This window comes from Astatotilapia calliptera, unplaced genomic scaffold (assembly GCF_900246225.1).
Source record: "Astatotilapia calliptera unplaced genomic scaffold, fAstCal1.2 U_scaffold_202, whole genome shotgun sequence".
Taxonomy (NCBI): Eukaryota; Metazoa; Chordata; class Actinopteri; order Cichliformes; family Cichlidae; genus Astatotilapia; species Astatotilapia calliptera.
In genome coordinates this window covers 2,913-29,630 of record NW_020535733.1, presented here as the reverse complement: position 1 = coordinate 29,630, position 26,718 = coordinate 2,913, and the positions used below count along the sequence as shown (strand labels likewise).

The window sequence follows — 26,718 nt, the reverse complement described above, 5'->3', positions numbered from 1 at the left end:
ATCCAGTCATGGCTCAACAAAGACATTCATTTTTTCCCATGTTGTTTTCAAAGCGGTCTGGTAAATCCAAATGACCTTTGACAGGTGCCCACATATACTGCGGCCGAGGGTAATCAAAACAATGTAGCAATGTACAATTTGCAATAAAACCTGCAAACACATCTATTGTGTATGTACTGTGTGACAAAAGAGCAACTTACCATTTATGGTTACAAGAGCCACAATTGCACCGGGTGAAACCTCAACGTTACCTGCTGGCAGTCACACACAGTCTGGTCTTTGCAACAGGCAACAGCCGAACTAAAACACTGGATTTCTCCTTATCCTTCCTAAAGGCCGTTATAACCTTGCACTGCCAGTGGTGAGCTGCACCAGCTGTGGCCTAATGTGGTCCCCCTCAGTTAAGGACTTCCAGGGTGGTGGATATTGGCCTGGCACCTTAAATTTCTGCACCCTGTTTTCAATGGATGTCTTTCAGTCTTTCTATGACATTAAGAAGCTGCAGCAGGGATGTCACTTAAGGCCTTTGTCAAAGTGCTGGATGAACGAACAGCCCATTTTGGAAGGGTGAGTTTCTAAATTTGTCAAGTTTAAGGAAATTGTGCAAATCAATGTTTATGATGACTGTCCGTGAATATTCTGTTGTTTGTCCTCTACTTAAAAGACTGGCCGAATATCAGCTGATGCCTTCAGCAAAAGTTTCTTGGAGTGGAGTGCTGTAAAGTGTGAGGTGGACAGGATGTGCAAGGAGCCATGCTTTAGCTGCCCTGCCTGCACTCCAGACATGCTCGCCGTCTCAGTTGATGGAAACTGCAAGCTTTATCGCTTTCAATCAAATGCAAGGTACGTTATGCATTGTGTACATAAATCAAATATGGATTTGTACAAAAATTGTATTTTGATGTTTCTTTTCAAACAACTGTCACCGTGTTCGTTCAGCACTTCAGAGCAGGGGAACTTTGAAGGTGTCTTCATTGAGAAAGATGAGGAAGTTGCTGAGTTTGTGAAATACATCCAGAGACACACAAATGATGTAAGATACACATATATATCAGTGCTGTCAGCGTTAATCTTGTTAAAATGACGTTAACGCCATAACCATATACTCATACGTGTGTGTGTGTGGATACATATTTGGATGGGTGGATATTTATTTTGTTTTTCTCTTGGTGTTGTCGTAATACTATTTACTTGACTTTATCTTAATGTGTACTTCATTTTGAGTAGCTCACACTTGGATGTGCGAGGTATACTGCAGCTTGTAGTCTTGGATACGTTTAAGACATTTTGTTATAAGGTTGAATGAATTCAGCAGTCATGTATTGTGACCTCCTTTCTATAGATCAAATGGGGAGGTGCGTTTCAGGATGGGGCCGGTTCTACAGTTGGAGAAGAGGTGGAGCAAGTAAACAGTTTCCTGTCTAGGGCGGCCATCACAACGAAGTACATGTCTAAAGCAGGTGTGTGTCTGTGTGTGAGATTCCACTCAGTCTCCTGCTCATTCATTCTTATTTGTATACTAACTGAAATGCAGGGCGAACAGACATGCTGAGCCTCCTGGCTTTGGGCTGGAACAAAAGGAAAGTGGAACAACTGGGCCGCACTTTGAGCCAGAGATATCTAAAGGTCATTTTTTCAACACCCATTTTAATGTGTGTGGTAATGGGGGGGAAACACCAGTACTCTAAAAATGTCCATATGAATGACATTTATTAATGTATTCTTAGATCATAAGGATCCTTAGAGAACAAGTGGAGAGCCTGAATGCGAGCAGAAATGAGCTGGGTGTGGATGACGACACACTGCAGCAATGGGCTGAAGGTGAGTCTCAATATAATGCACTCGTGTATAACAACAGGACCCACCATGGCCTCATTAAAGAACTTAGAGTTAAGATCTTTCTGACAGTGTCAACAAACAATGAAAAATAAGCTTGTAAAAGCAGAATTGATGGCAGAGTTGTTGCGTTTGATCAAATTGGATTGGACCTGGGTTGAAGTGATGTCGTACTAGTTGGTTTTATAAAGCTGAACACCAACATACTTGTTATCTCATGATAATGCAGCACATGAAGGCTCCAGATGTCTTATAATGAATATCATCAAGTCAGTGATTACAGAGTCCACTGTAGTTTGGTGACTGTTACTCATCCTGTGTTCTGATTAATATTCCTCTCACTTAGAAACGGATCAAACTGATGGCAGCCTTGGAGCGTTGCAGGCACGAGTAGAGGAGCTTGTCGTCATCATCAGAGTGCGAACACAAAGTCTTTACAGACAAAATGGTGTCACAGTTTCTTTGAAACGGACCGTTTGATGCTCAGTTTGTACAGCTTGTACAGCTACTTTGTAAACAGAATAAAATCAGATCCAGGTTTGTTTAAGCTGGATGTGATTTGTTCTAGCAAACAAATTGATGAGTGTAGATTAAAATGTAAATATATGCATTATGTGAAGGTGTTCCTTTTTATGATTATTTACAGATAGCAACAAGAGGCGACACAGAATTCACAAGGTCATCTTAGATGAGAAGAAACGCTTGGCGGCTGCTGTTGACGACTACAACAAGGAAACAAGCAACAAAGCAAATCGTATCCAGTGATGCCCTCATGCAGAGCGACGTTTGGCCCTGGCAGAGCACAAGTGAACGTAAGCTCTTGATTTCTAAATATCCTTTTTAAACAAACTCCCAGTATCTGAGCAGCAGTTGAATGTTTTGTTCTTGAATCATAATATGCTGCTATGTTTTCCCATCTGATGTTGTTAAACTGCAGCTGCTGCTGACCTCCGGACAAAGAGAAAGGTCTTTGAGAAGGTGATGGCTGTGAGGCGCCTGAGAGAGGAGGAGATGATCCTTTGCAGGGAGATGCAGCATCACTGGACAGTGTTGCGAATGCGATCTGTGGTGTTGGGGACAATCTCCTCAGACTGTAAGCACATCTTTTATTTATTTATACATTTGGTGATGAATTGATTGAAAATAATAGCAGATGCTAAAGTCTTACTGGATCTTTTACCTATATTTGGGTTGCTAGCTAACACTGCCTTCTCCCTTAAAAAAAGTTTAATTACATGATCCTAACTCCTTGTGTTTATGAGGTGAGTTTTTTGTCTGTTTGTTTGTTTTACTTATATTTAATAGTTTTGTTGTTTTTACAGCCTCCCTTGTTGGCATGTCGGAGGATGCACAGAAAGGACTCCATAGCCTGGTTTAAAAACAAAGTGAACTGAAAGCTGAAACGCTCAAAGTAAAGGACGTGTACAAGAGAATCCTCAGCCACCAACCACTCCTGGAAATGGACTCGGAGGAGGAGGAGGACGTTCCAGACGATGAGAGTGATTTGAGCACTTCTGATGAAGACTGATTGTGTCATCATTGATGTTATGTTTGCTAGAATAAAAAGTTAATCACATCTGTTTAATGTGATTTTTATAATGTCTGTTTCAGAAATTGCTTATCAACAGACATTTTACATGTTGAGAAGAAAAATGTAATTCCCTTGGTGCAGTTGTTTACCCTGAATCATTCTTTCCCATCTAATTTAATGACTCGTGTACATGTTCAGATACAATAACATAATTGAATTCATGGGATGCTTTCTGGGCTGCTCAAATTACCACAAAATGTAAAAGCACCAGGCAGCACACTCACAAGGACATGTTTTGTTCAGTGTTTTGTTGAAGAAATCAACAAGTACAACTGAGATGTTTGCTGTAGTGGTGTGTTTGTTAAGAAGCATGCCAGCACACTGGTGAACTGACAGTCCCAGAATGCACCCGAGCCAGTGACTCGCCCCAGAACAAATGACATTAATTATCTAGAAAGACAACCGTGATCAAAGACTAAGTAAAAGAGTAGGAAACAAAAGATAAGGAAAGGTACTGTGGGGTAGGAAAGAAAGGCCAGAGCTGTGCAAAATGACCTCCAGCAGGCCACAAATATGCACGTCTGCTCAAACGGTCAGATACTGACTCCATGAGGGTGGTATGAGGGCTCGACGTCCACAGGTGGGGGTTGTGCTTACAGCCCAACACCGTGCAGGATGTTTGGCATTTGCCAGAGAACACCAAGCTTGGCAACTTTGCCACTGGCGCCCTGTGCTCTTCACAGATGAAAGCAAGTTCACACTAAGTACTTGTGACAGAGTCTGGAGACATATTGGAGAACCTTCTGCTGCCTGAAACATCCTCCAGCATGATGGTTGGGCAGTGGGTGACTAATGGTGTGGGTGGCATTTCTTTGGGGGACCGCACAGCCCCCCGTGTGCTCGGCAGAGGTAGCCTGACTGCCATTAGGTGCTGAAATTAGATCCTCAGACCCCTTGTGAGACTAAATGCTGGTGCGGGTGGCCCCGGGTTCCTCCTAATGCAAGACAGCGCTAGACCTCATGTGGCTGGAGTGTGTCAGCAGTTCCTGCAAGACGAAGGCATTGATGCTGTGGACTGGCCCACCCATTCCCCAGATCTGAATCCATTTGAGGACATCTGGGACATCACGTCTCACTCCATCCACCAACTGCACCACAGACTGTCCAGGAGTTGGCAGATGCTCTAGTCCTGGAGTCTGGGAGGAGATCCATCAGGAGACCATCTGCCACTTCATCAGGAGCATGCCCAGGTGTTGTAGTGAGGTCATACAGGCATGTGGAGGCCACACAGACTACAGAGCCTCATTTTGACGTGTTTGAAGGACATTACATCAAACCAGATGAATGATTCTGTATTGCACTGATCAAGGAACCAACCCAATAGGAGCTAAAGGCATCCTCTTCACATTACTTAACATAGTGAGTTTATACTATGTTTAATGTGCATTTTCTTCATCAGTCTAGAACATAACATGTTAGCGCTCCCTGGTTCTTTTTGGAGACAGATCCTGAGACAGCAGGCAGCTTTGGAGAACTCATGCCAGCTGTGGTCATTAAGGAAAACTTTGATTTAATATTGATTTCATGACAACTATCCTCAGGCACATATTCCTGGATATATACAATGACACGAGTAGACACTAACCCCCAGCAGTCTGGTCCTATGACAGCATAACTAAGGGCTGACCTGAACCAGCCCCAACTATAAGCTCTATAAAGAAGTGAAGTCTTATGCCAACTCTTAAAAGTCTTGACCATGTCCACCTCCAAAACTCATAATGGACTTTGGAGGTGGACAGCTATCAAGCTCCTCACAGAGGAGCAGCTTGACAGCTAAAAGCTCCCAATTTACTTTAGTCCAAATACATGAATTCAAATTGAGGTGATAACTATTTATCAACAGTATGAATGTCTGTTCCCGTCCAACAAAGTTGTTACTACATACCATGTTGAGCAGGGCTTCCACTTGACTTTAACTTCTTCTTTTTCCTGAAAAACATGATATAAACAAACAATTAATTCAGAAAGACATGCAGGTTGCATACAAAAAGGAGCCTACAAACATTTGTGTACTGTTGAATGGCTCAATATATTATACAGTTAGTTTACAAAAATATAAGAACCACTACAATGCTTGTACTGCCAGCATCGAGTGCATGTCAGCAAAGCAACACTGCTTACATTGTGGCTCACAAGCTCCACTCCTTTTCATCAAAACCAAAATTTTATCTACATTCTGTTTTTTACACTTTAAATCCCAGTTAGGTTAAATATTACCAGTAGCTTTTCAGATAAAACAGTAATAAAGTCCTAATGGTTTCATAAATCTTCATATTTTTTTTCATATAAGCATCGGGGACAAGGCTGTCTTGCAACTGTTGAGGTCACTAGTGTGCGCCCTATTTCTTCCAGGATCACTCTTCATTTGTAGGTTTTAGTGGACTCCTACTACTGTGAAGTGGTTTTCATGGGACAGGGGCTTGTATTCCAAGATCTGGGAGATTGTAGAAATGAGCTGTGATGCCCTTCTTGCCATCTTTCCAGAAATATCAGTGATCTGGAAGCTGTTAGGCTGACTTACAGCAGCAGCACTTTCTGCACCTGCAGAAACTCCAGGACACATTTACTAACAGTGTTTGTTGCTGTGTGTGCTGCAGCTGCAGCTTTGAATTTCTTTTGAGAGCTAATATTTTGGCTATGGTGTCTTGTTATGAAATGTACAAGAGTAAGAGTGTTAGCATGTGTGTCAAAGCTACGTTTGACTGGGAAACTCAAAGCTCAATAACCTGTATCAACAACAATTCACTGCAGCCTGTGTAATATTTGATGCATCATAATTTATTCCAGTCTATCTTGCAAATACATGTTTGCGTTGCAATGTCATGCACAACACACACAACTATTAGAGCCTTAAGATCAAACCTGCGTCATTCTTTTGGTCCACTGCAGTGTAGCAGTCAAACAAGGAGAAGTGAAGTGGCCCCAAATGGCCAGGATAGAGATCAGAGGGTTAATGCGTAAAATGCATAAAAATATTATTGATTACAGGATAATACATTAATGTTAATATCAACAATAAGCTTTTTACTCTGAAGTTACAAGTATAAACAATGCTGTTGCATTTACACTTACATTTTTTACTATAAGTATGGAAACAAGTGAACAGCATTTTATAATAAGTTTAACTGGAATTCTGTACACTGAAAAACAAACAACAGATAAAAAACACAAACAAACAGCCAGTGCCTTCATCTGTCCATTAAATGTCAAACATCGCTTTGACCTGTAGTCTCTGCTCGTCAGCACATGCTTTTAAAAAGAGCTCCATGTCCTCTGCAAACTGAAAAACAAAGAGGAAGAAGTCCCTCTACACAAAAACACTGTGGATGACAGGCCAGGCAAACATCTATTGACCTGTTTGAATGCCTCCTCATCATGTGAGCCTTGAAGTTTTTTTGTAAGAAGACTAAGACCACAGTGAGGACGTTTCATTTTCATGGACTTTCCACAAGCCCCAGTTTCATTTAGCACAGAGGGTGGAGCACATGAATGTTCTACCCAAGATTCAGGAAATGGTTTAGATGCTGGAGACGAGACATGGAGAGGGAGACGAGGCTCCACGGAGAGTTCAGTGGGGAGCAGTCCTGAATGCTGACATGACAATAATTGCCTTGCCATATCCCCACGCTGTATGACTGTCATGTTACAGAAGGGCAGTGAAAGTGCACCGGCACATCATTTTGTCTGTAAGAGAGAAAAAAAGAAAAAACATGTAATTTAAATGTAGTTGTATAGAATGCAGTCAGTTTATCTAACAATCAGATTGTACATATTAACAAAAATATCCAAGCCGTCCTCAATAATGAAAGCAAAATGGTGTGGATCACAAGAGCTGTCAGGAAATGTGGTGAACAGGAAAAATATTTAATGAAAACACTTTTTTCTCTCGCTGATGAATGAACTGAACTGTACAATGTGAAAAATAACTTTTAAGTCAACAAAGACCTGCAGAGGTGCTGAAAAGAAGTGCATATTTATGACTTTAACTATGAGGTATATTTAATACCAACATACCTTTGAAAGGCAAAGCATTTTGAATGTGTCCATTTATATGCTGCTCAATCTTTGCCCTGACAGCAGGGCTGAGAGTGGGGCACAGAGGGCAGTGAAACAGCCAACACGTGGTGCATTCCTGCAATTCTGGCCTGGAGGCAGAACTCCAATTTGATATTTGCATCTAAAACAGAGAGAAAAACAGATAAACACCATATACACATTTAAGTTCAGGTTTTAGCAGAAATAACACGTTACAGTTAGCATGTAAGAGATTTGGGAGAAAATTCTTTACAAAAACATAATTTACAAGAAACTTTTATTTGTGACATACGTATCTATTGACATATAAAAGACAATTGAACAAAGGCTAACTAACATCTGGGCAATAAAACAGAATAAATAGAGAATATTAGTATTTATACATATATAAAACTCTCTGTGACGACCTTTACAATGTTTTTGCAGGTGGAATGAGAGATATGAATAAAGTGCAATATGCAGTAAATGGAACAATGTGCATTGATGTTACAGATCGTGAAAAGTAGTGAAGTGAATTTGTTCATAACAAGCAAAAATCAAATACGTTTGAAACTGACCACTAAATGCTAACCAGAGGTGTCAAAAGTGCACATTCTTACTAAAGTTTAGATGCCTCGGGGGTCTGACCGTTGTTGTAGCGCTAACAAAGTGCCAACGTAATCAGTGTAAGCAAACTAGATGATTCCTACAATTATATAATTATTAACGGCAAATTTAGACATGAAAGACTCTGTAACAACCTTTACGATCCACTTGCAAGGTTTCCACAGTCGATGGCTGTATCCCAATTCAGGGTCTGCAGCCTTAAAGTTCGCAGCCTCAACGGTCCATGAACTCTGAACATCTGAACTCTGAAGCATGAACTCTGTGTCAAAGATTCAAGCTGCAGTTATTTATATTTCCTATCACCTTAAATCTTCACTCAAAGACACTCAAGTATCTGTGACAGTGTGTATATAGATGTATCATATATAAGAGAGAAATATTGTTATTTTAATATGTTGGCATTACTAAATGTGGCTCAGTGCTTACATATATGTGTAAAAAGCAAATGTACGAGCTGTGATAACTGTGTCTGATAGAATGAAGAGTAGACTGATAAATGAAATATTCCTTTATTGGGTGAGAAAATCAGACCATGTCATAACTGCTTTAAGTCATACAGAATAGACATCAGAGCCTTAAACAGGCTGACTTCTGCTAAATGGGTCAAACTGGGCCAGAAAGTCTACAAACACATAACATCCTTATAGAATATGATGTAACACTATAGATCAACTTAGCTCAGAATATATAAAGCAAATAAACAATTACAGCAATATGATGCAACAAACACAGCAGTGCTACTGATCCAAAATACTCAAAGCTTCATAGAACTGAAACAAACATTTTTTTTTAGCTCCATTCTGCTGCTGATACAGACTTTAGGTTTCTGAACATTAAACTTGTTGCTGCCTTTCATAGTGTGTAACTTGAAGGCCCTGAGTACTTTCTCCCACACTGGAAACACTGGAATGACAACATTATTTGAACATTACCTAATAAGACTGATTCAGGACAGACAGTTATGTTAAACTTTCCTAGCAGTCCTTCACAAACAGGGAACAGTCTGTCTATTCTCTCCATCTGTCAGCTGCTGCTGGCTCTTCCTCCTCCTCTTCCTCACACACTGCTGAGTTTGTCCTGGTGGATCATCAGGGCTGCAAAGCCTCACAGATGATGTGCAGCAGTGGGTCCCTCAGTCTGTCCTCACTCTGGACACTTGCAGTCGTCACACATGGAAATCAAATGTGTGATAAGGTGCAGGATTCAAACACAAGTGTAACTTATAAACACATGTTCATACTTTTATTCCACAATCAGAGAGAAAGAAACAGAGAGAGAGTGCAGGACCATAGCTGGACTCGCCATCGGGCATACCGGGCATTTGCCCGGTGGGCCGCTGGCGATTTTTTGCTTTTATGGGCCGATCGATTTTTTTTTTCTTTTGGAAGGGTATAAATAATGAAAGGTGTTGGATTGGCCAATTGGTCATGATCGACTCTGGGCTGGACCAATTACAGCCGAGGAGGTCGGATGCACCCTCCCCCTTGTTTAGCAATCTTATAAATGAACTAAAGAAAATGGAGAACAAAAAAAGGAAAGAAGGTGCAGAAAAAATTAGGGCCAAAAAGAAACAAGCCCTTCAGGCAGACGCTGCCAAATGTGTAAAAATAACTGAATTGTTTGGCGGTAGCTGTGGCATAGCTTCCACAGATTTAGCAACATCAGCAAGTGGTGGAGGCCAGCAGGTGGATAAGGGAAAGGGGAGGCAAGAGGAGGAGAGACCCGAGGCCGCCACCGGTCATAGTGGCAGAGGAACTGAACTTCAGGTAAGAAGTTATGACCTGCTGTCTATCTGTGTCAGATATAAACCAAGTTTAGTTGTAGTTTGTTTTCGTTGTGCTGACTTTTTACAGTCGCTTAGAATAACTGGTACTAGCTAGCATGACGGAGTTTATATACTGCTGGGCGGGTGCTATGAAGTTACTGATAGTAAATTTTATTTTATGCTTAAGGTTAGTTTCTCAAACTCCTCAAAATCTTAACAAATTGTGCCAATCCTTACATGTTGCACCAGGCTGATTTATCATCAAAAGTGGAGAAGTCTGTGACAGAGGAGACAGAAGAGCAGCAGAGAGAGATGGAGCAAGAGAGAGAAATAAAAGAGCAGGAGATGGAGATGGAGAGATGACTTTATGTCATCCATGAGGGATGCATTTGACATATGTTTCACATATTATAGCCCAACAAGTTACTTATAGCAATTTAAATACGAGCAATCACTTTTTGGCAGACAATCACTTTTTGGCACAACACCGGCTATTTTTTGTGTTTCTTTTTATCGCTCTGTAGCTGAGTTCAATTGAAAGCCTGCATGCGCTAGTACCTCTTGCCACAAGTTCCCAGAATCCTTTGCGGTTTTTACCCCTGAATGACGTCACATTTTTGGTGGGCCGGTCTCTAGTCAAAATGCCCAGGCCGATTTTTTGTCCCAGTTCAGCCCTGTGCAGGACAGACAGACAGGTGACAGTCTCAGGTGTACACACTGCTACACAACAGCACCAGAGAAGGAGGATTTAGTGTTTGTGTTATTACGAGTGCTAAACAAGAAGAGTTCCCAGATGGTGCAGTGGACACATGTGTGACTGCTGTGATTAAAGCATCTTTCTTTCAGCTTAACGAGTGAACCGTCAGCTCGTTCAAACACACGTTAAAGTGCGTTTGGCTCGACACCACCGAACAGAGGCAGCAATATAACATAGCTAACATTAACAGTGCAGTGAATCCTGCTTGTGCCGTGATATTCAGGACTGCAAACCGAGCAGCATCACTGACTTTCAGCTTGTTGTGTTTGTGGATAAATGACTGACTTTAATTATCCACAAAATCATCACATTCTCTGTAGGATTAAGGTCGACTATTGAACAGCGTATATTTTAAAGTAAAGGCTTTAAAACCAAGTAAACGCTGAAAGTACAAACATCACTAATGTCACATAACTTTGCCAACATGTGGCCAACAGGAATGTTTTAATGTTCTTCATTATTAAACATCTGCACATAAATAAGTGACATAATATTCAGTACTTACTTCTGAAAGTTTACTCTTCAGCCGCCCCTCTTCCGCCGTTTTCTTTCGGCAACATTATCCACACCCACCGCCGCGCCGTTCTCTCAGAACTGAAGAAACTTCTTGGATAAAATGTCTTCAAGAAATTTAAAGCAGTTCAGACACTTTTCTTTCCCAGCTCCTCAGACTGTCCACCCTGTTAGCTTCGTTAAGCAGCCATGAAGAGTAGAAGGCCAAGTATGAGTTTCAAACAATAAACACATTTATTTTTAAACCCTGCAAATAAACAACATTAACATCAAAAGTTTTACATTTCCTAAATGTATCCCACAATCTGAATATAACACCCACTTCCCCACTTCTACTCCCACCAGCTCTGTTGCATCTTTTACAGGGCAGGAGGGGAGCGGGTCATCGGAAGCTACACCAGAGGAGCACGAACCAAGAGAGAGGCGAGTAGTGTCGGTGGACTACACCACCCTGAAACCTCAGGATTTGATTGAACGCGCTACCGGGTTCAGTGACAGTAACATCTGGCTGGACTGGATAGCCCAAAATGCTAGAGAACAAAAAGTGGCTAATTGTGTAGCCTGCGCTTCAGCAAGGCCGCGTTTATTTATAGAGCCTGCACCTCTGCATCCAGAGGATCAGTGGGGCTATAATTGTATGTTGCAAATAACTAGAGGAGCTGTGAATACGGGGAACTGCACTGTGTTGTCCAGTCTATTTCCCCCTATTGGCAAGCTCACGCAAGTAGGGCCGTTTATGCCCCGGAAAGATAATTATACGTGCTTTAAGTTTACCACAGATAAAGTTAAATATCGGTTGGGGGAAATTGACCCCAGTTGGTGTTCGGTCACCCAGATTGGGAGGACCACCAACAATGTGAGTGATGCAGCCACCCTAATTGGGACTTGGGCTAGGAGCGGGCTGTATTACTATTGCGGGCACAGGACTCTACTGGTACGTGTTCCTCTTGGGAGCGTGGGGACGTGCGCGATGGTGAGACTAGGAGCGCCACTTATGCTAATCGGAAATAAGGTAAAATCAATTCCCTCACACAATACGCGCACTTTGGCAGCCAGGCGCAAAAGACACATTTTGAGAAAGAGAGGAATACAAAACACAAATGTTTATGACCCTAGAATGAATTCCCCCACCTGGATCGACTCCATTGGAGTGCCCAGGGGGGTTCCAAATGAGTTTAAACTTGTTGACCAAATAGCAGCCGGGTTTGAAAATATTCCAATAATTTCTGCTTTCTTTCCAGTGACTCCAAACAAGAATGTAGATAGGATTAATTATGTTCATTACAATGTACTGAGGCTCTCTAACCTGACCAGAGACGGATTGGAGGGGCTAGCGGAGCAGGTGGGTCCGACCTCGTTAATGGGAGTGCAGAATAGAATGGCCCTTGACATGTTGTTAGCGGAAAAGGGGGGCGTGTGTGCTATGTTTGCCGACCAGTGTTGCACCTTTATTCCAAACAATACTGCTCCAGATGGGTCGGTAACCAAGGCTCTGGAGGGCCTGAAGAGCCTTTCTGAAACTATGCATGATCACTCCGGTGTTGGTAATCCGTTAGAAGGCTGGCTGACCTCAGTGTTCGGACGGTGGAAGGGGGTCATTGCTGTGGTTCACGTGCATAGACCTGGCAAATGCATTCTTTTGTCTTCCTCTGCATGAGTCACTCAGAGACATTTTTTCATTCACATACAGAGGCCAACAACTCAGATACACACGTTTGCCGCAAGGCTTTGCACTTTCTCCAGGCATTTTCAATCAGGTGCTTAAAGAAGCCCTGTCGTCATGTAATTTGCCTAATGATTGTACATTAATACAATATGTTGATGATCTTCTCATTGCAGCCCCGTCAGCAGCGGATTGTACAGCGGCATCGTTCGTTGTGTTGAATAGGTTGGCGGAATGTGGCTTTAAAGTAAGTAAAGACAAGCTGCAGTTAGTTCGCCCTGAAGTGACTTTTTTGGGCCGGGTAATCGCACACAAATCAGTGGGTTTGATGAACACACACAGAGACCAAATTTTGACACACCCAAAACCGCGAACTGTGAGAGAAATGCTTTCTTTTCTTGGTTTAACAGGTTACAGCAGGCAGTTCATTCCGGATTATGCAGGAAAAACTGCCCCTTTAAGGGGCCTAATGAAGCAAGTTGGTGTTCGAAACTTTAAGGCTGAGTTGCCTTGGACGCCTGAAGCTGAAGCCGCATTTATTAGGGTAAAACAGGATTTGTCAAGGGCCTCAGATTTAGCCACACCCAATTATGATGAGCCATTCTATTTGGATGTTTCTGAAACAAACTCAATTGTAAATGGAGTGTTGTTTCAGAAAAAAGGGGGGGGTAGAGAAGTGCTCATGTATGTTAGTGTAAAACTACATCCAACAGAAGCAAAGCATCCTACATGTACACAACATGCAGCAGGGGTCGCTAGAATTATCCAAAAAACAGCACATGTAGTGAGAGAACACCCACTAAAAATACTCACTACACATAGCATAGTGGCATACGTGAATTCACAAGCATTTTGTATGTCACCACGGGCACAACAGAGACTGAGCAAAGTCTTAGAGGCCCCAAACTTGACATTCACACATGAAGGAATTAACATGGCAGATTTAATGGGTGTAGGGGAACCACATGACTGCGCCAAAAGAGCACAGATCGAGGAAAAGATTAGAGAGGACCTGAAGGCCGAACCCATACCGGGAGCTGAGGACTGGTTCACCGATGGATGTTGCCACCGAGACGAAGGAGGACTGAAAGCAGGGTATGCGGTGGTCTGCAGAGTAGAAGGAGATTATCAGGTCAGAGAGTCAGGAAGGATTGAGGGAAAGCAGTCGGCCCAGAGAGCTGAAGTGATAGCCTTAGCTCGAGCTTTGAGACTAGCCAAGAACAGGAGAGTGAACATCTACACCGATTCGGCATATGCGTTTGGAGCAGCGCATGTGGAGCTGCCTCAGTGGAAAAGAGCAGGATTCAGAACAGCAACCAATGCACCTATTTCCCACAAACATGAAATGGAGGAACTGGAAAAGGCCTTGGCTGACCCAGAGGAGGTGAGCATTATAAAATGCAAAGCTCACTCCCAAGGAACCAGCATGGTGGAAAAAGGAAACCAGAGAGCAGACGAAGCCGCAAAGGAGGCCGCAGGCTACAAAGGACAGAGACAAATGATACAGGTAACATCAGAAGAAGAGATACCTGTTGACCTGATTGAGGAAGTTAAACGGGCCCAGGAGGAGGCATCCCCAGAGGAAAAGGGGGTGTGGAAAAACAAAGGAGCCTGGCAGGATGGACATTTGTGGAGGGGGCCAGACGGGCGCCCCGTGCTGACAGCCAAAATGGCAGAACAGAAGGTGGATGAAGCCCACGGACTTGCCCACGTGGGGAGAGCCCAGATGGAAAGAAATTTGTGTCATTGGTGGCATCCTGAGCTGCGAGGAATGATAAGGGAGAAGGCCAGGATGTGCTTAATCTGTGGGGCACACAATCCTAAGCCAGCAGTAAAACCGGAAGTGGGTAAGTTTCGGCCCCCTGAGAGGCCGGGAGAGGAGATTGTTATTGATTTCACTGATATGATTGATTCCGGGCCGGGCGGTGTAAGATATTTGCTAGTGTGTGTTGACGCTTTGACTGGCTGGCCAGAGGCCTGGGCTACAAAAAAGGAGGATGCTAAGACTGTCATTAAGTGTTTAATCAATCATTACATTCCCCGTCATGGGTTCCCAAAAAGAATTAGATCAGATAATGGAACCCATTTTAAAAATCAAGATTTGGAAAAAGTAGAAAAAATGTTGGGCGTCCAGCATAAATTTGGAACGGTCTATCATCCTCAGTCTCAGGGGAAAGTAGAAAGAATGAACCTAAATTTGAAAAACAAATTGGCAAAAATCTGCGCGCAAACAGGGCTAAATTGGGTCGCAGCCCTGCCGGTTGCGTTGATGACCATAAGATGTTCTGTTAATCAATCCACAGGTTTTACACCATACGAGCTGCAAACCGGGAGACAGTTTCCGGCACCTTGGACGGTGGGCTCGGGTGAACGGGACAAAAAGGGGAACCGGTCCCACGCAGACTACTGGAACGAGCTAAAGGCGCTAGTGTCCAGTTTCACGAAACAGGCGGCTTGTAAAGGGCCCACAGGAGAAGGAGAGGTCCCAGACGCGAAAACAGTGTGGCTGAGAGTCATCAAACGAAAGTGGAAGGAGCCCCGCTGGACTGGTCCATATGAGGTATCGGCTCGGACGGCGACAGCGGTCCAACTGAAGGGGAAAGGCGACACCTGGTATCACTGGACGCAGTGCGCAGCTGCGCACGAGGGCTTGGTGGGGAAGGATCAATCTCAACCCGACGCAGGTGAAATTGAGCGGCACAATAATCCCTCACACCTGTGCAACGGACCGACCGGTAGTCTACCCGGAAGGTCGAAGAAAGAAGAGCAGCCAAGGAGGAGATCGCCGCGCCAACGAAAAGGAGCGGTACCACACTGAACACCTAAAACAAGAGAGAGGCTCTGATAAAGGGCTTTGAACTTTTTACTACACCATAACATTCACATACCACCATGCCATCACAACAATTAGACACTGGTGATGAAAGAAGAGTCATAACAATCCGCTGTGTTAAATATGATTAAGAACAGAATGCAATCATTTGCAAATCCTGTAAACCAGTGTTATGGTTCAAAAATATTGGAGATGGACACCAGAGGAAAAACCCACAATAACAACACTGGTCCGGTCGGGTTGAGTCAAACGATGATTTAATGATCACACACGTGGGAGATGGACACTGTATGCAGACAGTCTCAGATCTCATCTCAAAAAACACATCTCCATAGTTTTATGAAATCAGGGTATTAGAACGCCCCCTCATGCGTAGTGACAGGTGTAATACAATCAATGTTGACAATTTTATTTAACACAAAGAATAACATTGTCTCCTTCCCGAGGGCAGACGCTAACTGCCCCCCTTCTCCTGGAGCCGTCTGTACCCTGCTGAGACACAACATGGCAGCTACAAGGACTCTTTCATTTATTAAGACCATCAGTGTGTATTGCTCTAAATCAAGTATATAATATTAAATGAATATTGCTGGATCAGCTACTTCTACTTAAAACATATTAAAACATGACTAAGCACAAAATCACCAAGAATGACATCTTATAAGTGCTGTGTAAGCGCGTGCGGCCTTCCAAGCTCAAAGCCTTTGCCCTCCATTGATCAGCCAGACTCGCGCTGGCTGTAGCTTTTAACCTTTAATTACCTTGAGCACAACTCTAGAATGAGCAACAAACTGCAATGTGTATGGAATGATCATGGTTACATCTGCAATGGAAAATCATGTTATTATTCTGGTACCTGTAAAAAAGATCAAACTAAAGTTATCACCATCACTGTAATACAAAGAATAATGTAAGATCAAAAACTTCAATTTATGCTTAATGCAAAGCTGGTTATATACTTCTAATGAACTAATAATGGCATATTAAAATATTAAATGATAATGAGAAAAACATCCCCTCCTTATTCTACACCAGTATTTTAAACAAAGTGAGAAAATGAAACATTTAAAGAAAAATATTAGCCCATTTTGAATTTGATGGCAGCATCCTCTCTCCAAAAACTAAAGGCTTTACGATGTTTAGTGCTGGACCATGTTGGTTAATGTGTAAACTCAACAGTTTCCATTTTGATTAACCTGACCAACATCTAACATAGAACACCTTTGAAGTGGACCTCGCACCCTGTGGATAACTTCAAACACGTCGAGGTCTTCAGAGGCTGAACTTTGACCCAGCATCACAACGAGCGCCATAAACACTTGTTACGGTTATTAGAAGGAACCCAGCCTTTAGACATCCCCACAATGACATCGTGACCAAGGGTCTGTTGCATGATTTTTAACATGGCTACAATGTGTCGTCTGCTGAGTCATCGTTTAATACAACAACGTACTGAAAGAGAGCATTCAGCATCTGACTGAGCTGGACTAACCTTCCCTTTCAAAAGTGAAAACTGCAACATAAAACTGGAATACAACCAACTTCTAATGAAATGTAACATTTTATAACATGAACACAGATTCCAGGTGAGCTGTGTCCTCCAGGACTGGATTTACCAGAACAGGTATGAGGACGGTGCCTGACGGGCATGTACGAGCTGGAGTGGATCCCAGCAGACACAGGGTGAGGAGACAGACGACCGTTCACGCTCACACTTATTCACCAGTTAACCTAACCCCACTACCTGAATGTCTGTGAACTGTGGGAGGAAGCCAGAGTCCCCTGAGAGGACCCACACAAACACGGGGAGAACATCCAACCTCCACAGAGACTCTCTCTGCACTAAAAGCACAAAATAAAAATCACACCGTCATGTAATTCAAGAAACTGGTCTTAAAAACAGTTAATCTAATGTGTCCACATGGAGCCCGTGTTAAGGTCCGTACTGGGCTTCAGAACATCAAGTGAACAACGTCAGATGGGACCTGAGTGCGTTGTCTCCTGATAGAAAGTGCTGAGGATCAGAAGGACTCAGGGACAACACGATATCTGTCCAGCAGAGGGCGGCATTATTCCAAACGGCTCCATCCTAGAAACATGATGTGGAACAGCTGACCTGTAGATCTGCTCAAGAACAATCGTCACAGTCTGATCACAGTCAGTCCCACGTCTGCCATGTTCTCAGCTTCCTTTAGTACAGGTAGCTTTAATGATCATTTCAAGTGTGGTTGTTTCATGGAAACAGAGAGCAGACTGCAACATCCGTGACAGCCGCCTCTAACACTCTGATGGACGTGTGGACAGCAATGCTGCCTGGAACAGTACCGATGTTTCAGGGCTGATGACGTTTTTGGGTGGGACATCTACATCCTGACATATCAAGGTTACTTTACTTTTACGTAAATTTGCTTTACAGAAAAATAATAGCATTTGTCATCCCTTCACAAACACACACATCGATTTAAACCTGACAGACACATATTTGGAAAGTAGACGCGATGAATCAAATCAGAAAAACAGTTATTAGTTATTAAGTTTAGTGACGGCAGCAGGGACAAAGCTGCTTTTATAAGACTTTGTCCTGCATCATTCTCATGATAAAACAGACTCAATGGCCCCAAGATATTTATATGACTGCACTTGCTCAGGTTTGTCCGGATTTCAAACTGTTCTAAAAGTCTTTTGATTCAAATCTGGGGCTGTGTTATTGAAAGCAGCAGAGAAATCGATGAACTGAAGTCCTTTACTCTCTACATGTTTGACAATCAGGTGAAGTAGAATCAAAAGCGCGTCCTCCACTCCTCTGTTGGGCTCATGTGCAATCTGCATTGAATCAAGCTGAAGTTCAGTGTCTTCCATAATCACATTTCTGATGATTTGTTCAAAGACTGAAGTGAGGGCAGCAGGCCTGAAGTCGTTTAGAACTTTTGGACGACTAGATTTAGGACCAGGAACCACGACAGCTTCTTTCCCAAGAGAGGGCATGAACGATTTATTCAGAATAACCTAAAATATAGGACTGAGTTCTTGAGCACAAGTGTAGGAGCCATATGAGTTGTTCCTTTTTGTTTTGGATTAAGAGGGTTGGTTTAAATGCACACCTTGTATTGGTGCACGGGTGTGGGGCGTGACTCGTGGGCGTGTTAGGTGATAAATGTGGTTGCACTCACCTGTTCACCGCACCTGATGAGCAGAAAGGTCGGGTGAGCATGAGGGGAAACCTGTTGACCCCAGCTTGAGTCATTGTGATGCATTTTTGGCTGTAACTTGATGTATGCTTTATGCACTAATTGATGCCATAGGCCGATGTTGTAGTTTGGTGTAGTAATTGGTGTAATTCGTTGTGAGTTGCAGTCATTGTGTTTGTGCAGTCTGTGCATTTGTTTAATAGTTCGATGAGCCGTTTGGAATAATGCCGCCCTCTGCTGGACAGATATCGTGTTGTCCCTGAGTCCTTCTGATCCTCAGCACTTTCTATCAGGAGACAACGCACTCAGGTCCCATCTGACGTTGTTCACTTGATGTTCTGAAGCCCAGTACGGACCTTAACACGGGCTCCATGTGGACATATTAGATTAAATGTTTTTAAGACCAGTTTCTTAAATTACATGACGGTGTGGTTTTTATTTTGTGCTTTTAGTGCAGAGAGAGTCTCTGTGGAGGTTGGATGTTCTCCCCGTGTTTGTGTGGGTCCTCTCAGGGGACTCTGGCTTCCTCCCACAGTTCACAGACATTCAGGTAGTGGGGTTAGGTTAACTGGTGAATAAGTGTGAGCGTGAACGGTCGTCTGTCTCCTCACCCTGTGTTAGCTGGGATCCACTCCAGCTCGTACATGCCCGTCAGGCACCGTCCTCATACCTGTTCTGGTAAATCCAGTCCTGGAAGACACAGCTCACCTGGAATCTGTGTTCATGTTATAAAATGTTACATTTCATTAGAAGTTGGTTGTATTCCAGTTTTATGTTGCAGTTTTCACTTTTGAAAGGGAAGGTTAGTCCAGCTCAGTCAGATGCTGAATGCTCTCTTTCAGTACGTTGTTGTATTAAACGATGACTCAGCAGACGACACATTGTAGCCATGTTAAAAATCATGCAACAGACCCTTGGTCACGATGTTGTTGTGGGGATGTCTAAAGGCTGGGTTCCTTCTAATAACTGTAACAAGTGTTTATGGCGCTCGTTGTGATGCTGGGTCAAAGTTCAGCCTCTGAAGACCTCGACGTGTTTGAAGTTATCCACAGGCTGCGAGGTCCACTTCAAAGGTGTTCTATGTTAGATGTTGGTCAGGTTAATCAAAATGGAAACTGTTGAGTTTACACATTAACCAACATGGTCCAGCACTAAACATCGTAAAGCCTTTAGTTTATGGAGAGAGGATGCTGCCATCAAATTCAAAATGGGCTAATATTTTTCTTTAAATGTTTCATTTTCTCACTTTGTTTAAAATACTGGTTTACAGGATTTGCAAATGATTGCATTCTGTTCTTAATCATATTTAACACAGCGGATCAAACGTGGGGAAGTGGGTGTTATATTCAGATTGTGGGATACATTTAGGAAATGTAAAACTTTTGATGTCAATGTTGTTTATTTGCAGGCAGTGGCGGTCCTAGCCTGTTTGGCACCCTGGGCGAACAATCCCTCTGGCGCCCCCCCCCCCCCCACACACACACACACAGACACAAATCCTTACACACATTAACATAAAGCTGCTGCACACACACACACACACACACACACACACACAGAGAGAGTATGCATTGTATGCAGACGGCTACCAAACAGCCATCATAATTCGTCATACAATGAGAACAGGACAAATCAACAATTGACAAGGACTAATTAATATTTAAATCTGTAACATAATGTATTGTTTGGAGTTTAGTCTGTTACTGTTTGTTTTTTTACCATTTCTTCTTGGAGCAACTGTAACCCACATAATTTCTGACTCACTCTGATTCTGATAGTTTCAGGATGACCTGCCATTATCCAATCACACATCTGCTTACCTGCATCTTTTGCTCGTTTCTCCTCCTCTTCTTTTCTATTTTTTCTAAGTTGAGCACCATGATGGCTTTGAACTTTTCTTGTCCATCTTCCATTGGTTTTAATTTTGCACTCCAGTATGAACACAAATCCCCCAACACAAGGATCACCACAACATGATCTAATAGACCGACACCTTAGTTCACAGATTCACTTCATCTAGGGTGCATTTCTGAGATTTCACACAACCCAGGATTCAAATCATGAATACATAATGGACTTGGATTTACAACATTATAAATGAAATGTGCTCTTTTTGGAAGCAGCAGGGGCCCCCTCCCCTCAAACTGTAAATTTAAATTGTTATTGATCCTTTACCCCTGGTCCTAAAGTGTATATTTATTTTCTTACTCTTCTTATTGTTTGTTTACTTGCACTGCTGTAACTGGAGCCTCGTCATCTCATATCTCTGTATACTGGACTGTCTGTAGCGGAGATGACAATAAAGTTTACTTTGAGTTTGGCAGCGAGCAGGCGCACAGAGGGCTCTCGCGCTCTCGCGCTCACTTTCGTGTATAAAATTTCGAAAAAACATTGGTGCAAATTATAAGTCTGTATCATGATGCCTGGTGTTTTTGTGTTTGTTGGTTTGTTTTTATTTTTCTTTATTTTGTGAGTTGGTTATTAGATGCTGCTCCAGCCGGTCAGACTCATCTGGCTAACTTAACAGCAGTCCTGGCCAGGCTAGAAAAATATGGATTGAGAGCAAACAAAAACAAATGTGAGTTCTTCAAGGATGCCATTGAGTATTGTGGACACAAGATCGACAGACATGGGCTCCACAAAACCGAGGACAAAGTTGAAGCAGTCCTGAAGGCACCAGACACTAAAAATGTGAGTCAGCTACGTTCATTCTTGGGCTTAATTAATTATTACCACAAGTTTCTACCAAACCTTTCAACAGTCCTGCACCCGCTGAACTCTCTGCTGCAACAAAATGTCAAATGGAAATGGACAAACTATGAAGAGGCATTTAATTTAGTTAAGTTAAACAGCTCATTACATCAGAGGAGGTTCTGACACACTTTGACCCCAAGCTACCACTTCGCCTCGCCTGTGATGCCTCACCATATGGCATTGGTGCCGTGCTATCTCACAAAATGCCTGATCGATCCGAACGACTACTTGCCTTTGCCTCAAGGTCCCTAAATGCAGCCGAGCACAACTATACGCAGATAGACAGAGAAACACTCAGTCTAGTGTGGGGAGTGAAGAAGTTTAATCAGTATTTATATGGACGACACTTCACCCTGATCACAGACCACCGACCGCTGGTGTCCATCTTTAACCCTCAGAAAGGTATTCCAACCATGGCTTGCGTACGCTTGCTTGGGCTTTGTTCCTGGGTGCACACACCTACACCATTGAGTTCAAAGGGACAAAGCTACATGGAAATGCAGATGGACTTTCACGTCTTCCACACATGCAACCCACCGAAGAAATGACTGATCCAGCTACTGTGTTTCATGTTACACAAATGGAACCCCTACCTGTCACAAGTGCTCAGGTGAAAAGAGAAACGAGCCAAAACACAATCTTGTCAAACGATCTTACTGTGAATGGTTGGCCGTCCTGTAGTGACACTCAGTTCTCTGCGTACTCCACCCGCAAAGACCAACTATCCGTTTGCCAAGGATGTGTCATGTGGGGAACTCGTGTCATCTGCCACCCAAACTACGTACAAAGGTACTGGACTCACTGCACGATGGACATTTGGGTGTTAAGATGAAAGGTCTTGCTAGAAGCTATGTTTGGTGGCCAGGCACTGATTGTGAAATGGAGAATATGGCTAAATCCTGCATTGTTTGCCAGCAGACGCTGCGCCAGCCTCAAACAGCACCTGTACACGCGTGGGAGTGGCCATCTGCTCCATGGCAACGCATTCATATAGACTATGCTGGCCCATTTATGGACTAAATGTTCCAGGTTGTGGTTGATGCCCACTCAAAGTGGCCAGAAATCTTCCCCGTAAAGCAAGCAACAGCTGCCAGCACGATCAATAGTCTTTGGTCACCGTTTGCACGCACAGGTCCGCCACAACAGCTCGTAAGTGACAATGGTCATCAGTTTACTGGAGAGGAGTTCCAGTGTTTCCTTGGGAGTAACGGCATACGACATATCACTTCAGCTCCCCATCATCCTGCAACAAAGCTGAACCAGCCAGTCGCACAGAGGGGAAACCGCTACAACAGAAAATTGACAATTTTTTTACTGTCTTACCACTCATGCAACAACTGGACACACACCTGCAATGCTCTTCATGGGATGAGATCTGAGATCACATCTAGATTTGCTGAAACCAGACATTCGCAAGGATGTCCAAGATAAACAGTCTTCCATGGTGGAAGCAACAAGAAACAAAACCAGGTTCTTCAATGTTGGACAAAGAGTTCTCGCCAGAGACTACAGAGACCCAAGTCAGAAATGGCATTCTGGCACGATTCGTTCACGGACCGGACCGCTGATATACACCATAAATGTTGGAGCCAACTTAGTCTGGCGTAGACATGTTGATCAGATTCTAGATGCAGAATGTCACGTGGTTCCAGAGCAACCTGAGAGGACACATCTACACCTCAAGATTCAGAAGAGTTTGCCCTCGCTTCACCACCTCGCTTCACCACCTGAGGTTCAGGGTTTACGTGAAACCACCGTGTGAACAAGAACTTCCCTCCCGGAAACAAAGCTTAGAAAATGAAGGTGACATAGTGAACAACTCTTTTTGACCAGTTGGTCATTTGTTGCCAGTTTGGCGTTGCAACTTAATTGACTGTTGCATGACTTTGTTTGCATTTTGAAGTCTTCAACTCATATTGGATATAAAGAAACATGCACTGAGCTTGTGGAAGTCTGGAAATGGATCTGCCTGTCAGTAATTTTCTATTTTGCCCACCCGCTGTACCTTTCCTATTTCTCTGCGTGTAAATGCATGCCTATTGTATTGACTTTTTCCTGTTGTGGCCCGTTGGCCTTTACCAAGCTTATCCACTACAAATCTCATGCATGCCTGAGCTAACTTATCATATTTTTCTTTTAGTAAAGAGGCTATGGCGTGCAAAGGATACTGGGCGCTTGGAGGCAGCTGTTGGACCATACAAGTTATTGGATTCCTCTTTTCGAACACTGCAGGGGTCACGGTGGTTTCTGATGAGGTAAGAGAACTTATCATTATTGAGTCTGATTTCGAGGTTCTGCTCCTTCTGAAGCATTTGCAGTGCAGAGACCATTAATAGTTTAAAATGTGCGGGTAGGTGGGGGGGGGGGGGGGGGGGTTATATTGCAAAACTCTGATAAGGTTTCACCCATTCACTTCAACAGGAAAAAATGTTATCAACCACAACACAGATGTTGTGACATCATAATACCCAGTTTCAGTATATGCAGAAAGAACCTTTATCAGCAATTCTATTCCTTTAGATGTTTTTGTGTACAGCACTCAAGCAGTTACTTCAAAAATTGTTGCTGTTGTTGTATAAACTCAGATTTTTCAAAACAGGTCATTGATGCATATCTGCACCGTGTTATTGACAGACGAAAGGTAAGTAAGAAATGTCATTTACCTACTAATTTTGAAATAAAAAAAAAACCCTATTTACTGTTCTATAACATTTTTCTATACTTGTGCAGAATGCTGCACACCTGCTCTGTTCAGTAGTTGCAAGCTCGTTGTTTTCTGGGCAGTTCAGATGCCTCAACTGGTATGTTGAAAGCTCAGAAGTGGTCCAAACAGTTGACTCCTTTCTGTTGCTGAGGAAAGAGTTCGGTTCCTTTAAAGAAGACTATATTTGAAAACACCCTGAGACGCATGGTACCTAAGTAAATCCAAATTACTCTGCACTTCCAATCCCACAGATGAAGTTCCCAGTTGAAGACGTGGCTGTGCCCTGTGAACTTTGGTACACACTGGATTCTTGTGGTATGTGTTCATTTTGTTATTAATTTGCATAATTTGTTGTGAAGCAGTTTCTTGCACAAAGTGTTATTTTTAAATAAGTTTTCAGTGGCACAAACAATTGTAATTTTTAATTTAACTTTTTCTTTAGATTGTCAACATTTCTGCACAGAAAATACTGCTCATAGACCCCATGGGAATGAAGGTGTTTATGACAGGAAAATTCTGCGCAACTGGAGGTATGTATGATACTGAGGTGTTATTCTTAGATTAAAAAAAAAAAAATCTTGTTTCATTACAAACACTTTTGTTCAACTAGGAATTTTCTGAGGATGAGAGGGCATGAAGACACCATGGAGTGGCAGTTACAGACTATGCAACACAACAAGCGACAGGATTCCTGCAGTTGTGGAGTTTTACTGTTAAAGGTAACCCTTATTCAAATGATTCAGTTTCTTGTTAGCTAGAATTAAGACTTTAAGTGAATTTAAGTGAAGTGAAAGTTATTTCGGTCAACAACAACAAAGATGATCATTTTACATAGAAGTACTTAATCATACAGTAACTGAAAAAGGAATAGGCTGAAGCCTTGTGGCTTATAATTATCCTATCCTTTACCTAATTAAGACTTTACATTCTAATTATGATCAATCTCACAGTTTGCAGAACACTACCTTGATTTTGGAGAGGTCAGTGAGGTGTCAACCACTACAGAGCCAGTTGTGCTGGAGCGAATGCAGATAGCTTGCACCCTACTTGAAAATCGAGGTAAGTCCAGTAAAGTCCTTATCACGTTAGTGCGTACTTCCAATTTAAATAGTGCTTTTCAAACAGCACAGTACAAATAGTGCTCTTCAAACACTTTCAGATAAGACCCTTCTCAAAGTCTAATTTAGACTAATTTTCCAGGAAGTATATTTGGAAAAAATGTACTATTATTTTTTAATTATTCAATAAATAATGTTTGATTAAAACCTAACTATGATTGTGTTTCAGGGAACGCTGAGGACTACTGCATTGTTTGCTCCATGTTAGATGCTAACGCTGACCGCAGCATGATTGAAATGGTAAAACAAACAAAACAAACAAAGAAACACATAAGTCTTAGTATCATTACTTGCCAATCATAATTAAAATGTTGAGTAATAGTATTCACCAAACAGAATATGAGCCATTTATTTTTCCTTTCCAGGTGCAGTGTGAATCTTGCCAAAGATGGGCACATTTTGCATGTGAAAAATATAAAGAGAGCAACCAAGAATATAAATGCCAAAAATGTAGCCAGAGTCAGACAGAGACTGTGCAGAGACTGTAGAAGGACAGAGCAGCAGCAGAGCAGTCCAGATACACTGATGATCCTCTGTCAGATCCAGAGGGACACACAGGGATGATGCTGGACTCTACATTGTGTCTGACAGTGGAGCTGTTCTCAGAGCAGTTCACTCTGCAGCACTGACAGTCATCTGCACTTCTTCTCATTCCTCTGTCAGTCACTGCTGGATGAAGCTCTCCTCTCCACCTCCCAGTAACATGGCCCAGTCAGAGCGTCTCTACACACAAGCTGCTGCTGCTTCAACCTCTCTGGATCATCAGGACACAGCTCCTCCTCTCTCAGCACACACACCGTCCTGTTTACCATCACCAGCTCCACCTGCAGAGAGAAGAAGGAAGAGCAGAGGAGATAAACGAGTGTTTCCAGAGACTCTTCATCAGCTGTCAGTCAGTGATGCAGCACATCCAGTATAAAGAGCAGCAGGGACTTCAGTGCTGGGACTGTACTAGGACTCATTGTTGCTTCACTTTTTCTAATCTTTGGATTTTTATTGAAGTTGATGAAAATGTTTTTCCCTCCTAGTTTGAGTTTGGACTTTCATTCATTAGAAGAACCTTGGTGTGTCCACTCTGAGCTCTGTAGGAACCCCAACAACAAGCCCAACAATCCAGATGGACGGTTCCAGCTGTTAACTGGAGGAATTCCATCCAAACATCTGCTCTCACTAAATTCTTCCTCACCTACAGACTGTGTTCTTCACTGCTTTAAACTTGGAAATGAATGCAGTCATTGGTCTGCGTGCTGCTTTGTTCAGAGAGCTGATTGGCTGTTGACAGTGTTTGATCAGAGCGTGTCAGCCGTTACTATGGTGACCATAAAGGTCAGAAACAGGAAGTGTTTGTGTCCAAT

The 26,718-nt window shown here is 42.8% G+C and overlaps 3 protein-coding genes across 7 annotated transcripts; all 3 read left to right on the top strand.

Moving 5' to 3' along the window:
* The first annotated feature begins 314 nt into the window (after nt 1-314).
* Nucleotides 315-4,148, top strand: LOC113017804 (uncharacterized). 4 transcript variants are annotated; one of them, XM_026160909.1, is made up of 10 exons: nt 315-567; nt 665-843; nt 940-1,033; nt 1,343-1,460; nt 1,535-1,626; nt 1,728-1,821; nt 2,183-2,284; nt 2,483-2,648; nt 2,774-2,929; nt 3,159-4,146. In XM_026160909.1, exons 1-8 carry the CDS (start codon nt 511-513, stop codon nt 2,599-2,601), a joined length of 855 nt encoding a protein of 284 aa, XP_026016694.1. In that variant the 5' UTR covers nt 315-510; the 3' UTR covers nt 2,602-2,648; nt 2,774-2,929; nt 3,159-4,146. The 4 variants fall into 4 exon arrangements, with proteins under 4 accessions (XP_026016694.1, XP_026016696.1, XP_026016697.1 ...); XM_026160911.1 differs by lacking the exon at nt 2,183-2,284 and having other exon boundaries at nt 3,159-4,148; XM_026160912.1 differs by lacking the exons at nt 2,774-2,929; nt 3,159-4,146 and having other exon boundaries at nt 2,183-2,253; nt 2,483-2,591.
* A 9,532-nt stretch (nt 4,149-13,680) lies between these two features.
* LOC113017805 (uncharacterized) lies at nt 13,681-15,584 on the top strand. Its single transcript, XM_026160913.1, has 2 exons — nt 13,681-14,613; nt 15,070-15,584. Exons 1-2 carry the CDS (start codon nt 13,701-13,703, stop codon nt 15,582-15,584), a joined length of 1,428 nt encoding a protein of 475 aa, XP_026016698.1. The 5' UTR covers nt 13,681-13,700.
* Nucleotides 15,585-21,314: 5,730 nt separating this feature from the next.
* On the top strand, nt 21,315-25,895 carry LOC113017806 (uncharacterized). Of its 2 annotated transcripts, XM_026160914.1 has the most exons (9): nt 21,315-21,478; nt 23,682-23,796; nt 24,141-24,182; nt 24,497-24,560; nt 24,688-24,775; nt 24,856-24,964; nt 25,196-25,304; nt 25,533-25,603; nt 25,729-25,895. In XM_026160914.1, exons 2-9 carry the CDS (start codon nt 23,692-23,694, stop codon nt 25,849-25,851), a joined length of 711 nt encoding a protein of 236 aa, XP_026016699.1. In that variant the 5' UTR covers nt 21,315-21,478; nt 23,682-23,691; the 3' UTR covers nt 25,852-25,895. The 2 variants fall into 2 exon arrangements, with proteins under 2 accessions (XP_026016699.1, XP_026016700.1); XM_026160915.1 differs by lacking the exons at nt 21,315-21,478; nt 23,682-23,796; nt 24,141-24,182 and adding an exon at nt 24,235-24,342.
* The last annotated feature ends 823 nt before the right edge of the window (nt 25,896-26,718 follow it).

Excerpts from the sequence above, each read along its gene's own strand:
- LOC113017805 (XM_026160913.1), top strand. The coding sequence starts at position 13,701 with ATGGCAGATTTAATGGGTGTAGGGGAACCACATGACTGCGCCAAAAGA. Across the intron at positions 14,614-15,069 it reads AGCAGTAAAACCGGAAGTGG|GTTTTACACCATACGAGCTG; the intron begins GTAAGTTTCGGC and ends ATCAATCCACAG.
- LOC113017806 (XM_026160914.1), top strand. The coding sequence starts at position 23,692 with ATGGCGTGCAAAGGATACTGGGCGCTTGGAGGCAGCTGTTGGACCATA. Across the intron at positions 24,183-24,496 it reads GTGTTATTGACAGACGAAAG|ATGAAGTTCCCAGTTGAAGA; the intron begins GTAAGTAAGAAA and ends CCAATCCCACAG. Across the intron at positions 25,604-25,728 it reads ACCGCAGCATGATTGAAATG|GTGCAGTGTGAATCTTGCCA; the intron begins GTAAAACAAACA and ends TTTCCTTTCCAG.
- LOC113017804 (XM_026160909.1), top strand. The coding sequence starts at position 511 with ATGTCACTTAAGGCCTTTGTCAAAGTGCTGGATGAACGAACAGCCCAT. Across the intron at positions 1,627-1,727 it reads TGAGCCAGAGATATCTAAAG|ATCATAAGGATCCTTAGAGA; the intron begins GTCATTTTTTCA and ends ATGTATTCTTAG. Across the intron at positions 1,822-2,182 it reads ACTGCAGCAATGGGCTGAAG|AAACGGATCAAACTGATGGC; the intron begins GTGAGTCTCAAT and ends CCTCTCACTTAG.